This window comes from Haliotis asinina, chromosome 11 (assembly GCF_037392515.1).
Source record: "Haliotis asinina isolate JCU_RB_2024 chromosome 11, JCU_Hal_asi_v2, whole genome shotgun sequence".
NCBI classification, from domain to species: Eukaryota; Metazoa; Mollusca; class Gastropoda; order Lepetellida; family Haliotidae; genus Haliotis; species Haliotis asinina.
The window spans coordinates 55,396,572-55,412,274 of NC_090290.1; the positions used below are offsets into that span (position 1 = coordinate 55,396,572).

Genomic DNA, 15,703 nt, shown 5'->3' on the forward strand with positions numbered 1-15,703 from the left:
TGTTTGATGCCCTTTGACCCTCCCTATACATGCTTTTCGGCACTCGTGTGGAATTTCTTAGATATGACATTTGAGTGAATCACAATCCTGAGCACATCTGTGACGCCTTTGAGTGTCTGCACATAAACGAGAAATAACGCCAATCGTTGACAAACAGTACATGTCATATAAACAAAATGTTTTGGAACAAATCCCGTTAACTCCATTTATCATGTAGCGGGGAGATTGAGGCAGTTCTAGGCGTGTCATTCAAGGCTTTTGAATTATAGAAAGGGCTGGGTGAAAGGGAAAATAATGTGGTTCATGGACGATGTGACAGACTAATAAGTGTAGTGCACGTCGAGGAATGTGAGTCTGGTTAGTCGTAGACATCTCCTTGACCACAAACCCATAAATCTGTCAAACACGACAAACATGCCGGCTGTCACAGTACTGGTCAGTTTATAAAGTCCAGCACGATCTCGAACTCATAGGTGATCAGAGGTTAACAGGATGTCAGTGGATAGTCGATTGTGTCATTCTTAACTCTGGAAACAGTGGCTCGTCTCGCGACGACACAGTTGTTCAGGTCAGCGGTTATCGTTGTGGTCAGTATTCATTCAGAGGCAGTGTGATATTGTGACCTATAAAGTGGGCAGATTCACGTGAGTGCTGATGGACCAAACAGATCATGTGAGTGCGATATGTGTGCTGCTGACGTAATTGTCATTAACGCAGTCGGGTCACCCTCGTTGTAAACAATATTTTAGTACATTGGGGAGACAACCAATAGCAATTCCCTACTAACAATAGGCTGTTTATGAATCAAGTAGTGATGAGGCAAGTATTCGCGAGAAGGTAGAATCATGCTGTCCCACTGCTGGCCGTCATCATTAATATTTTCTAAGGGAACGTTCGCTTTCATGAAATTTCAGAGACCGTCATCAGATTTTGTTCCACCAATGTTTAAACATCAAGACTTTCAAAGCACGTCCCCGAATTTCTTTCAAGATGAATAATTGGCTAACCTTTGCATGTGTTTATGACGATGGGACAGGACACTTTCACCTTCTTTGTGAACACATGATATCTTCACCATTTGGCAGCCATTCATAAATACATGGTAACTGCATAGACGGAATCGTACTATCGACTCTGTTTTGGACAGATTCTTTTAATAGGTATAGACTGAAGTTTGTCACTTAAGTTATCAGTCAAAAGATTATGTAATGCAATGTGTGTAAAATGTGTCACGATTTGCCGTTGTCATGTTGCAGGTGGTGTCCGTCATGTCAGAAACGGAGCAGAGAAAGCTCCTGTTGGGGGCCAAGGTCAGGTGTTACAGGAAAATGGTTCGCGTCTCCAATACATCCAGCCATGGTCAGTACCAAGTTTCAATACCAGTAGATAACATCACTTAACTTATTTAAAGCCACTAGTTTCAGTTCATCAATGTCACTGCAGGGATTTAAAGCCAACATATAGTTTTAATACACCTGGTTATCGTAATGCCGCTCCATAGTATCAATACACATGCCTACATTGATACCAACAGATAACGTCAATACACCTACTTAAAGCCACTGGATAACTTCAACACACCGAGTACCACACCATGGTGTCAATACACGCACACATATACATACATACACACATACACACACACATACATACATACATACATACAGAGTTGGTGTGATATAGAGCATGTGGTTTTCTGTGAAATTTTAACTCAAGTGCATATAACAGCGATAAACACATTTTCGTAATCCTATTATTCGGCCTTAAAAGAGCAGAATGGCGCTAGTTGCTCTCTTAGAAAAAAAACAACAACTTGTACCTGTTTGAGTTTTTGGAATATCGCCAGACATTAAGCAAACGATTTCTAAGTTGAGGCCATTCATTTCATACAGTCAGGTGAGTTAGTATGCATCCAATCCAAAATTTCGACTCAGTAGATTAAGTATATCCACTTACTTCAGGCAACTTTGCAAAATATTCCACACTGTTTAAAGAAATTGATTAAACATGAACCGATGTATTGTAAAGCAAATTCGTAATGATTGAAAAAATATGGTCATGAGTTTAATAAATTGTGAAAATTTTGAAATTTCAACAAAACTTTACACCACAACGTAACTGTTCACAACTGCGATATTTGCACATGTTTTTCAGCAATTTGACGCATGCTCCTCAAGCAGTTCATCTGCATAAAATTGCAGTTGATGCCCACAAGTTAGTGGAGAAATTAAACTTCGATCTACACATATACATACAGAGAGTATTTTATATGAGAACCGAACTTTTGATGGGAAGTATACGTTGTCACTCTGACTGTTTATACCGTGATATAAATACACAGCAAGTGAGATTGTTCCTCTGAGATTATGTCCACTTCCACGGTGGAAATCAGGGGAAGCTGGACAACCTTATTCATTCAATTGTTCGGCATCACCTCGGGTTCATAACTGAATCATTTACTCCATACAAGATGGCATTACAGTACACAAGCAGAACATGTAGTTAATCTAGTTTCGGCTGCGCATGGAACGATTAGTGTTCCGCAAACCATCATCATTCAGACCTGTCTAATTGGGTGGTTCCAAACCAATGTCCACTCCGTAACAGGTTGTACCCTTTGACCCAACAGGTGAAAGGACATGGAAACGTTACGCCAACACCGGTAGACCCCCAAATTAGTTTCCTGTCAATATACCTCGCGAGGAGTTATTGATCTGGAGTGACACAAATTACTGCACATTAGGGCTGTATTTCTGACTCTGGTTACCATGAACATGAACAATGTACAGTATTTAGACTTACTTCCAGTTCCTCGGTTTGTTTGTATCCCTTATCATGGCCGTGCGACATTCATTATACGCCCTGACTAAGTATTAGTTACCATTCCTGGAAAATGTGTGAGTTAATTTCCTGCTAGAGATTGATTGGTGTTTGGGTAGACAGCTGTGACATTATAGTGTATTTGAGGAATGTCGGTTCCGTTCTCTACCAATTACAGACAGTGTTTGTGACGTTATTAGTGGTCATGTGGAAACAAGCCACTGCACATGTTGAATTTGATAAGGCAATTTGATCGAATTAGGATTTCCAGCTGGACTTATTTACCAGAATTAAAAATGCTGTCGGAAATGCATCTAATTTGTTGACATCTTCGATACATAGTGTATACAAATAATAAAAACAAACGCAGGAGTGAAGTACGCAGTGTGTGAGTTTATGTTATTTCCTGTTTCTCTCACTGTTCATTAGTATGTGTTAATGGCAACTATTTCATACTTCCTACTTATACGACTTCATATAGACAACGTGTCACTATATGTGGATCAGTTCAGAGATTGTACATCCGACGACCCATGTGTGTGCGTGCGTTTGTGTGTATGTATATGTCTCTGTGTGTAGTGTGTATTTGTGTGGGTGTGTCTGTGTATGCTTTTCTTTCATGTGTGTTCGTCTCTATTTTTCGGTATATGCGTTAGTGACTTGTGTGTTGCGCATGTGCGTCTGTTTGTGTTTGCGTGTGTGCGAGTGCGCGAGCCTGTGTAGAGGATTTAACATGGTTACGTTAAAAAGACATGCTCTACTTGCATCTCCATGATACCATCCATCTTCCTTGATAACAAAAAGCAGCATTTTTGTCGTCTTATAATATGCCGCGACCAGGACCACCAAACCAACCACCATCCGCTCTCAGAGAAACACTTTATCCCATATACCACGATGGTGATTCAGCGTTGTGGAAGTTGTTGCAGACATACCATCATCCCCCGTAGGATGTGATAGTCATGCCACCAACAGATCCGTTGTATTTTTCTTCGTACTGAGACCAGTTTAACGTATTATTACTATTCTAAGAACATGACAATGTCGAATGTCGCATCCAGTTCAACAACCTTCTTAACCAATTATACAGACATTCAGTTAATAGTTTTAACGACCTCTACAAGTCAGAGTAGCCTACTGCTAAGAAGAACAAAGCTATACGGTGTAGACTTTGAGTTGCCGTGAACATTTCGTTGGGTAGGACAGCCTTCCTCTTTTCCCGAAAACCTGCCGTTTTCACTGAATTTCAATGATCCATCATCACATTCTTGCGTCTCACGCCAAGTGAAGTCTTCAGATAAACCGATTACTCTTTGGCGTTGATTGATGTTTTGAATTAACGAGAACATAATTCACTTAAACAGTTACGCATTAGATAAACGTGAATATGTCGGTCTGTCAGCGACAGCAATCTGTGCATGTCAGTGTATGAGAGTGACGGATGTGGCAGCTTGGCAGCAGCATTCATCCTTGTAGGACATGGCATGTCCAGTATTAAATGAGTTACAACAACATGCGGATTCCAATTATGTCGTCAAGTGAAGAAACCTACGTCAGAAGAAACAAATCACCATAATGAGAACATTCAACATCTGTTCGATCTCACCTGAGAACATTTTTACAGAACATGAGATTTATAACAAATGACAGGTTTGAGTGAAAGAGCCAAATGCCCCTAACTTTTTCCAACTTCCTGAGTGTCCTTTTTGTGCAGTTGGACCCGTATGGGCAACGAGCATATAGCAGCAGTAGTAGTAGTAGTAGTAGTAGCAGTAGCAGTAGCAGTAGCAGCAGCAGCTGCAGCAGTAGTAGTAGTAGTAGCAGCAGCAGCAGCTTCAGTAGTAGTAGTAGTAGTAGCAGCAGCAGTAGTAGTAGTAGCAGCAGCAACAGCAGCAGCAGTAGTAGTAGTAGCAGCAGCAGCAGCAGTAGTAGTGGAATCAGCACCAGTCATAGTTGCAGAAGTAGCAACAGCAGCAATGGTGCTAGAAGTAGTTGTAGTAGACGAAGTAGTAGTAGTAGCAGTAGCAGCAGTAGTAGTAGTAGCAGCAGCAACAGCAGCAGCAGTAGTAGTAGTAGCAGCAGCAGCAGTAGTAGTAGTAGCAGCAGCAGCAGTAGTAGTGGAATCAGCACCAGTCATAGTTGCAGAAGTAGCAGCAGCAGCAATGGTGCTAGAAGTAGTTGTAGTAGACGAAGTAGTTCTGCAATATTATTCATTCATGCAACACGAGATCTACCCCTGCATGAACGAGCGTGACCTATGGAAAGGTCATTATGCACGTAACCTTGGCTTAGACAGGGTATGGTCCATGCAGGATGCAAATGTACTGTAAGTCCCCATGGTCCTTAGTATGGTGATCTACTTTCAGTTGTTTTCATATTGTATTGTCCTCTATAGATACGTTGTTTTAGGTCTAACCACTAGTTTTACATTCTGATCTGTGATATTCTAGTTACTTTTACTATCCTTCGTTGACAGGTTTGTACAATATATGTGCTATTAATTAATTTGTGTTTTTTTATAATTAATCGTTCTCATCACGATATGGCTGCAATATTGCCGATGTGACGTTAAATATTAACTCACTCACTCACTCACTTGAGAGGGCAAGGTTGGGGTTCGAATCCCAGTTCACTTGGTAATGTTGTCAGCATCGTATCTTGGATTTACAGGCGTGGTAAACGTCGGCTACTTGCAACAGGGGCTTTCCTCCCGTATATTCACTAACATCACCCCAACCGCCTTCATACAACTGACTAACATTACACTCATCCTTGTAACCACCCACAGTGATACAGGAGACCATGAATCTATACATTACTAAAATATACTGAATACTTTTTATTGATTTTTAGTTTTTTTACGTTTTGATATTACCCTGTAGTGTGTAGAGATTAAAATATATGTATAATTCATTGTAGTAAACTGGTGTATGGAGATTTTTCCAAGATGTAAAACAAATCGAAGTGTTTTAGGGTCACGGTCTAACCCTGTTCCGTAGAACTTAGTTTCCTCTCCATATGTGATATAATAATCGGCGAATAACTACTGAAACCGTTATATTGTGTTGTAAAGTTACTACCGGAGATCAATGCGGTTTAAACAAACGCTGGGCATAGTTTATTCAGTTGTATGCATGATTGTGTAATCTCAAGGGCTCCTTTTATTTGGAAAAGTGTGGTTAATATTCCACTAATTACGTTGTTGGCGACGATACAGTCACTTTGGGTTTTGTAAGTGCTGACAGAGCGTGCCTTTTGATGTAATTTGAACACTCCATTCTACACAAAGCTGACCATATATGGCTCAAGCATGAATACTGAACCACAACCAACAAACCTAACTCATGACATCTCTCACCAGTGTTCGAAGTAGTCGCCGGCCCGGAGGCCCAGCGCCGGTTGTTTTTGGATCGGGCCGACAATATCTGCAGGCCCTTGTGGCCTTCAGAAAATTATCTGTCTTCTTCTTTCACAACTGGAATCTTCCCCTTGTTTTTCTCCTGTTATTAACGTTCTGGAATCATCCATGATCCATCACGTTACAATCAATAACTTAGTTTGAAAAATTCAATTCTGGTATTTCAGCGCTTTGCGCTGAGGAATGTCAACACCAATCTTTTACAAATAAAATTTCTCTCTGAGCCATGGGCTGCGCTAAATGATTTTGTAGAAGCAGTGTGAATCTGTGTACAGTGTAGTCTATTTTGTATTTTATTGGTTTGGCTTTAACAAAAATGAGCCTGCAGATTTCACTGAGAGCATGTAGATTTTAAAGCCCGCAGGCCACGATGGCCACTGGCAAATTAAAGTATTGTCTCTCACCCATCACTGGCAAATTAAAGTATTGTCTCTCACCCATCACCGAACATTGTCGGTTTTCTCTTCATATTCACAATACACGGGTACACACCGCGATGAGAAGATCCGACCAATCCAGTTATACATTTGGCAAGATACATCTATTGCTTCAGATTTCTTGCCAACCTATGTTAAACTGTAACTATTCAGCGTTTACGTTTTACTGTGAACTGTCCCTGGCTATATCGTCGCGTGTCTGTAAATGTTCAGACTAACGTCACGTTTGAAAAACGGAATTTGATATCTCACAAAATTACCCTGCACTGATTCCGATCTCGACTCCTCAGGATCTGTTGTTTTGTTAGCAGATGGTTAAAGTGTTGAGGATCTCCAGAACTCTTTTTGTACGTTCTAGACTGAGTTAAACGAGTAAAATCTACTCTGTTGTCAGTTCTGTACCCCCCTCTAAGACACCCCCAGGAAAATCATTAACAGCCACTGATCAACAGCTGATTTTATGCATTACACGTGTGGTTATTGGGAAACGACGCTCATTCATCGCCATAGAGGACTCAGATGAGCCCCTGTATCATGTATTCGTCCACATGTCTACAATGTGTGAAGCCAACGCTGCTTTTCCAATGGACACTCCAAGTGGCTTCAGTTTTCGTTAAAGATCAGACTTCAGATAAGTCATGGGAATTTATGGGCATATCATAAGTTGCACACTGGTCACGTGGAGGGGGAGGTGGGGGGTGGGGGGGGGTGGTGTCATGGGTTGATGTACCCTCTATGTTTGTTAATGGTTCATATTAAACATCAACAAAGACTGAGGGTACATCATGGGCCCCGAGGGAGTTGAGGTACGAAAAACGCTACGGTCACACTCACTTTGCAGTTGGTGCCTGCATGGATTATCTTCATGTGTAATATTTCACAACACACTATACCAAGTGCTGATCCATGAATGCTGCTAAAGGTCGCTGCAATATATGCGACTTACAAGGCAGATAATGCATCAGTTTACTCTAACGTCACAGAGGAAAGTATAATAATCATGTTAAGGTGATACAGCTTAATGTGAGAGGAACACTCGCAGTAATGCAATGACTCAGAAAAGCCAGTGAAATATATTTCAGTTATGCCTGTTGTATAGCAGAGCAGAGCAGAGCAGAGATTCCGATCTTCATGATTAAAGAAAAATGTTTACCACACACATGAGTGTATCAGTAGCTGAAGATGAATTTCGTAGGCTTCCATTTCACCATCAGGGTGAGTGAGTGAGTTTAGTTTTACGTCCCTTTTAGCAGTATTCCAGCAATAACACGGCAGGTGACACCAGAAATCGGTTTCATTGATTGTACCCATATAAGGAATCGAGCCTAGCTTTACGGCATGAAGGACGAAAGCTGTAACCACCAGTCTATTCCACCGCCCCTCACCACCAGAAATGCACCCAGTTCAAGTAAATATTCAACGTCAGTGCAAAGAATAACCACCCCAGACTGAGATACAACCAAACTTTCCCCAAAACATCAACAGTTGGTACTGCTGTTATATATCTTAGTCTTTTGGCTTATCTGGTAGACTACAATCAAACTCCGTGTTCCGTTTCCATGTCAGAGATGCTACTTTTAGTATCCTGAGTATCAGATGATGATATAACGGCGTCTACTGTTACGTTCAACAGAACATACATCAACGTTATCAGCACTGTAATCATCGCCGTCTGGTGTAGAACTCGTACACTACAAATTTCTTCATGAAACGCTTTTTGGAGTTTGAAATGTCTTAATGTGACGATGTTTTGGACTGGAATAATTTATTGCCCTCAACGATCTTTTTGAACGCTATATCGGAGCTACCGAACTTAATTAATCACGCTGTGATGGTATGCCTTCCATGGGCATTAATGCTTTAGCGCAGGGAAGGCTGTTTTTATATAGACATATAGAAAAGGCCTCTGAGTTGAAAGAGGAGCATATCGCTGATAACCTATAAAACCCAGCATGAGTAAATGGAAGGTATCGCAGAGATAAGGCTGAAAATGAACAGCTGTTTGTAATAGTCAGGCTCTCTGAAGCAGTCCACGCACGCTAATCTGTGATAGATGAACCAGATGATCAGCGTAAGTAGAGCTCATCAGTCAGGAGTTCAAATCCAAAGAAGCTGAAGTGGAACTCTTCAGTCAATCGATCAAACTCCTACAAGAGTGTCAAAGAGGAGCTCCTACAATGGAGAGTGATCGAATTGATAACAATTCGAAATGTTTTTCACGATTTGTAATCTCTATAAGCTGCAGATTCACCGTTAACACATCCTGCTATTTAAATCAGTATTGTATGATCTTCGACACTGACTAGTGGTGATTTATTGCAGACCCTGCGGACGGCCCTACGCCCTGTGTGGTGGCCTGGGACGACATACTGTGCTGGGATGAGACACCCCCCGGCACCATGGCCCAGCAGCATTGCCCGGACTATGTCAATGGCTTCAACAAAAATGGTAAGGGATGTGGAAAATGTATTTCTCTTTGTGAGAGTACTCTGCTGTTAATGCAGTATATTGACGTACCTGATACAGGCGAGGTGACATGGGGTTTAAAGCTGTACTTTAATGTTTGTATCGTATGACGAAGTGGATGTTTGGGTGTGTGTGGCTGATTGTACTAGCCCAGACTTAAGCAGTTGGTTTTACAGTACTAGCCCACTGACATGCCATACCGAGGTCTTTTGGTATGACAGGCGGCCGAGGATCGAACCAGCGACCTTGCGCTGTCGGGACGGGCACTCTAGCCACTACACTACCAAGCGCCCGTAAACGATGGAATTAAGGAGGTGGAAATACGCTCCCTTTAGTTTGTTTCACTTTGAAGATGTACACGTGAAAAACATCAACTTCAAAGAGATAATCTCAATTATGTGCAGGAAAATGTTACTGCAGGATAAACAATGTACAATGCTGCAATGTAAAACATCTGCCACTCGCATGCTATACCTGGCGCAGACTTTTAGTCGAGACGATTAATGATAACTGGCTGCTTGCCAGCACAGTAGTGCACTCGGAAGCTATTTTCAATACGAATACATCACAGAGTGCATCGCTCCAATCGAACAGTCCTTGTTTAATCCTCAAATGCAAAGCACCACGTCCTGAGCAGACACTGGCTACCACACCACGGAAGGGGGTTATAAACGTAGAATTGTATACAGATCGCGGTTAATTTGAAATTACACTTTCTTAATAAAATACAAACATCACTTTATTGAGTCCCATACGGCGTTCGAACCCGCACCCTCAGAGAGAGGCACATAATGGCCATTAGGCAAAGTCAGCCTCCTAACCCGCTCAGCCACCGCGACTTCCACAGACAACTGGTAATCTAGACTGCGTACTTTGTGCACCTCTCCGACAGGTGTAAATTGTCACGTCTCTCACGGCCGAAATCTATGATTACTCAATGCCATTTACAAGCAGGGTCAAATGTAACATATGCTATATTTGGGATTACTCTTTCCAAGTAACATTCAAATTCTAGCAATTTTTTAAGTTGAGTCCCATTTGGGATTCAAACCCGCACATGAGGCACCTAATCGCCAGTACATAAAATCACCCGCCTAACCATCTCAGCCACCGCGACTTCCACAAAGTCGGATAACTGGTAGTCTAGACTGCCATCGAAATGACAGGACTAAATGACGTAACTCATCGACTTGGCCAACTGTCCTCTGGATATTTCGGTTTAAGTATTTAACATTTTCATATTGAACTGTATCAGTGACTTAATGCAAACTCTTGAGGTAGAATAGGCCTTCAGCAGCCTATGCTTGCCATAAAAGGCGACTGTGCTTGTCGTAAGAGGCGACTAACGGGATCGGGTGGTCAGGCTCGCTGACTTGGTTGACACATGTCATCGGTTCCCAATTGCGCAGATTGATGCTTATACTATTGATCACTGGATTGTCTCGATTATTTACAGATCGCCACCATATAACTGGAATATTGCTGAGCGCGGTGTAAGAATATACTCACTCAACTCACTCACTCACTTATGCAAACTCACGACTTGTATTTAGTAAGAGATGATGACGGAACTGTGCTGCGCCGAACGTAAAAAATGAAAGAAAACAGCTTACGAATACACTAAATTTATTTCATAGATCGGCTAATTCCTTTCATTAGCCGATCTAAACATTTTATGATATATTTTCCGTTTTGTCAAATATAATACATACATATCATCGAGAGCAACCAGAGTAATAGATGAAAAAAAGTACCAAAGGCGGGCCTACCCTTACAAATTTCTCCTGCAGGCTAACAAAAAATATCATTCCATTAAGCTGATATACTACAGATTAATTGTGTCTTTGACCTTTAGATCCTTTGGATCTTCGGTTATGAGGCGTCGTCCAGCCAATTAGTTTTCCTGTACATCTATGAAAAACTAAACTTTTAGTTGGCTAATTTGAATAACGACCTAAAGTCGACTTTAATTATAAAAGGAGGCCATTACTGATACATGGATGAATGAAACACTCAAAGCCTGTTCAGGTTTATAGGTCTTAGCCAAATTACTGTCAGAACAGTAACAGAACTAATCGTGTATGCCAGCTACAAGCATTAATGGCTAAGTCTGTGAAAAAAAACAACTTTTATTATGTTACAGCTCCATCTGTTTAGAATAATGATGGCAGCAACGAGGAACTAATGAAAACTGATTTTTTTCTTTTGCTTTCAAACAAAATGAATGACCTTGAATCTCGGTAGAGCGTTATAGCGCATGTCCTATACGATCTCTTTTTGGGGATATGTTAATTATAACATAACATGTCACCGTGTCACATACAACATAAAACTGTACAACATGAAACATAACCAAAACATGAACAAATAAACCATAGAGAATCCTAAATATGAAAAAGTTTTTGCCCTGACTGAAAGTGCAAATCCTTCGCGTGAATTGTGTTTATTATGTCGATAAACCCACACACTGGTGTCCATTTTCATTTGACGTGAAACAAGCTTCGTTAAAACTGAAATACCCGAACACAAGCTTAGCTGCTGTCTGAGCGCATGATGTGGTGCCAGGTTTCACGTTATCCCTCTGCAATGTTATCTCGGGCTTCACCAGTCAACAAACACAGTTGCAAGCCACACCACAGTCCAGCAGATATCTCTGGAGGCTGTGGTTAATGAAGAGGATAGACACTGGGTGGTAATGTGGTGCTGACCACAAGTGATCCATTGATCTATGAGATCACAGATGTTTAGTGAGTGAGTTTAGTTTTACGACATAACTCAGCAATATTCCAGCTACATGGCGGCGGTTTGTCTGCAGTCTGCACCCGACAATCTGGTAATCAACAGCATGAACATCTACATGTAGCTGCACGACTGGGAAGTCAGGTTCTGACCACTCGATCCCGTCAGTCGTCTCCTGTCATGTGAATCTAGGTTATCAGAATCTCAGTTTCCTCCTATTTTGCCCCCGACAGGTCTGCTTCCTTCCTCAGACTTTCCACGTGTTTACCCTGGATTAACGTTAAGAGTACAAATCTCTCGCTTAACGAATATGAAGTAAAGCATGAGTTAACACATGTGCCGTCTTAATTGGATGTACGTTTACATACTTCTTTGAAAAACAACAAGAAAGTGACGAATGAACCCTGCCGTTAAGCTGAGTTACACAGTAGTAACTGGTGCAATGAAGGATCCTCAACAACAACAGCTTCCTTCCACACATATGTTGTGTCATAAATCTACTCTTCCTGAAGTGTAAACTGATATATCAATGTACTCAACAGCTCGACTAGAGGGTGCTACAAAGAAACAAAAGAACGTTCATTTGAATGTCATCGAATATGTACAATCGAGGGTGACCAATGTCCGATAGAGAGGAAGATGTTCCTCTCGGAACACTGACCTTTAGAAAGTCACTGACAGTAGGAGTCATGCCCTGACATCTATATTAATAGGTATGCCTACCGGCTTTTCAAAATACACCGGCTTCCCTCCAGCATTACACTGACTCCAATTCATCTCAGTAACATTATTAAGCATTGGTTAGTTTTTTTAATTGTATCTTTCCTCATAAAAGATACATGTTTGAGTATATGAATCATGTATCCCTGGCCGTGACGATATCAAAACACCAGTTTTCTGGGACAACACCGCCACAACCGACATACCAGAACATATTATGGTGGCAGTTAATGTCAGCGCTCAATCTAGTGACCTTTCATGAGAGGTGTGGAGTTTTTTTTAAAGAAGGGTTTTCGGCTGCAAGCGGTGGAATTGATTAGGGCTCCAAGTCAATACATTTCGTCAGAAGCTGTTTCACTTCTTCAATTTGTCTGCAAATCCATCACTGTGTTTGTGGTATATTTTAGTTCGATGTTGTGTTTTTCATCAATTCGAATATTCGAATGACTATGTCGAAGTGCTGCGATGAATGTCATTCCGTCGTAATGATTATGAGCCCTGTTGCCTTTTGATCTGATACCTTGTGATCGTCATTGATCTCTGTTATTGCCATAGAGACAACGTCATCTAATACTCGCTGTTAGATGTCAAAAATACCTGCAGCCCGATAAGTGATAAATGTCGTCTACTTTTTAAGTCTACCTTACAAAACTACGACTTGAGGATTCAGAGGCAACAGGTTTGAACCATATTAATCATGGAAAAGTTCGAAACCGATGATTCTGTTATTACATTTTGATAAAATATACACTGAACTTTGAATCATAGTGTGTGAAACATGTGTCCCTCATTTGTCCATAAGCACTTGCTGAAAAAGCACATTATTATTTATCATTTTCAGGTGTGCTCGTTCAGACAGTTTCACACATGTTCTTTTGGCGACGACTGTAGCCAATTTCGAGCCATGACATGAATAGGCAACATCAAGACTAGTGTGCAAGTCATTCAATGCATACAGAAACTAGTGAACTTGCTAATCCACACGCACGCAGACGCACACGCACACGCACACGCACACGCACACGCACACGCACATGCACACACACGCAACCCTTGTCTCAGTATGTATACACCATGGATCATGAACCTTGTCTTTCCGACATAAAATATTCCCTTTTAAATATATGTCGGGAATATTTATAAACTGGTTCCTTCAGTACTCACCTTCTCTGTATAGGATGTGTTAGTGCGACATTGGGGGACAGCAGGTCTGGTTACTCGACAACGAAGCGGCCATATCGTGCCGGTATTGCTACATCTACTGGAGTATATGGAGACGGGAGATGCTGATAGGTTCTGTTCAAACACCTGGTTATTCTGATCAATACATTCATACACGAGTGAGTCTGAAACTCGTATGATTGAAAGAATCTGTGAATAGATTGGATCAGCTGATGGAATCTCACATGTACGCGTTGTCATTGGACAGATGTGACGCCAGGGTTCAGTCTCGACTCATACACCTCCCGCTTGTCAGTCTAAAAGGGGGAAAATATGCAAACGCAGGATTGTACAGATTCCAAGACATTGATACTTTCTCCATCATATTACTTCCTCGAATATACAATCATGAATTTCAATCATGTATAAAACACGTGTCTGCAAGCCACGTCATATTTGCAAAATATTTTCAGATTTCACTGTTAGTCATTATACATGTAATAGCAAGGTTACATCAAATCTACACAGCAGCAGTTCCAACACGATTCCCTCAGCAGCAAATATTAGTCGACGTTCTTCTCGCCGAAGACAGGTATACAGATCGTGCCCTCCAATGAACGCACCTGTTCCAACACTTTTAACACTGTTTTGTTTTCAAATACACATGATATCGGACTTCCCTTGATTGAAAAGTGTGGAAAGTGTTCACTCTAAACACCAAGGGCTCATGCAGCGTGCATGTCCACATCCTCAGGGAATATTTGGTATAAAGTTAAATGTATTTTTTCTCTAAGCAAACATCCTTCCTCTCTTCTGTTTTTAAGGAACCACGTAAAAACATTGGACTGTATAGAGTACGCATATAAATAGAGTAACATCAACTTCATTACGAGAAATAAATAAACGGAAATTGAAATAGGAAGCCATCTGAGGGTGTTTTGTTGAAAGTGGAAACCATCTCCGCCTCTTAGAATTCTGGCACAAGGAACAAAAAATTTGCTTTGTTTCTGAAGTAGCCATTGAGTAAGTTGTATAAACCCCAGCAGGTGTCTGATATACGAAAATATATCACCTGGGAGTTGGTGTAGGGATTGATTGATAAGCGAAACAGGGAGTGAGTTTGCAGCTATATTAAGACACTACCTAAACTTGGCATTATGTCAGAAGTACTGGAAACTGAGATCATCATCCAAACATAAGGTCTCGCAGAAAAATATTTGCTTTGTCTTCACACTGAATTATTCCGGGGAAACAAGCAAATGGAAAGCTAATCGACACCAAATGTTCTTGAAGTGAGATATATAGATAAATAAACGAGTCTCATGTAGATGTGTTTAACCTCATTTTGACATGACATAAATGGCGAGTAAAGGTATCGGGTGGTCAGGCTCGGACATCGGGTGATCAGACTCCGTCACTTGGAAGATGCATGCCATCGTCTCCCAGTTGCGTTGATCGGTGATCACTGGATTGTCTGGTCCAGACTCGATTATGTGCAGACCGTGGCATTGCGGAACTATTGCTGAGTACGGCGTTAAACAAGAACCAAACCAACCAACCATACTTTGTATGGAACCATATCAGTGCCACTCCTTCGTCGCTCGCCTCATCTATATATCCTGACACCAACACCTACTGATCGATCAGTCTGGCACGTTTGTCTACTTACTGACACCTTCGTCATGATAGATATAGTGGCGTCTTCCATAAAGTAAATGTGTTGCGTGAACGTTTACACTACGAACATTATACCAACAAACTGTATTTCACTGTGCTGTCTTGTCGTGCTAATGATTCTTATTGTATAATGTGCTCAAGGTACTTACAAGACACTTTCGACATCTCCATCTGAATCAGGTGTGACACATTTCAGGCTGCCGATCCAAGCGACGTTGACAGCACAAACAGTCACTGTAATTGATCAAGTTGGAACCGCTAAAAT

At 41.3% G+C, this 15,703-nt stretch overlaps 1 protein-coding gene across 2 annotated transcripts in view; it reads left to right on the forward strand.

Annotated features, from left to right (window-relative positions):
- The window catches only part of LOC137255761 (parathyroid hormone/parathyroid hormone-related peptide receptor-like), a 90,247-nt gene that overhangs the window by 63,541 nt on the left and 11,003 nt on the right, over positions 1-15,703 (forward strand). For both annotated transcript variants that reach the window (XM_067793280.1, XM_067793281.1), the window contains exons 2-3: positions 1,257-1,359; positions 8,998-9,123. In XM_067793280.1, coding sequence (XP_067649381.1) covers positions 1,257-1,359; positions 8,998-9,123 — 229 coding nt within the window. The remainder of the gene's footprint in view (positions 1-1,256; positions 1,360-8,997; positions 9,124-15,703) is intronic.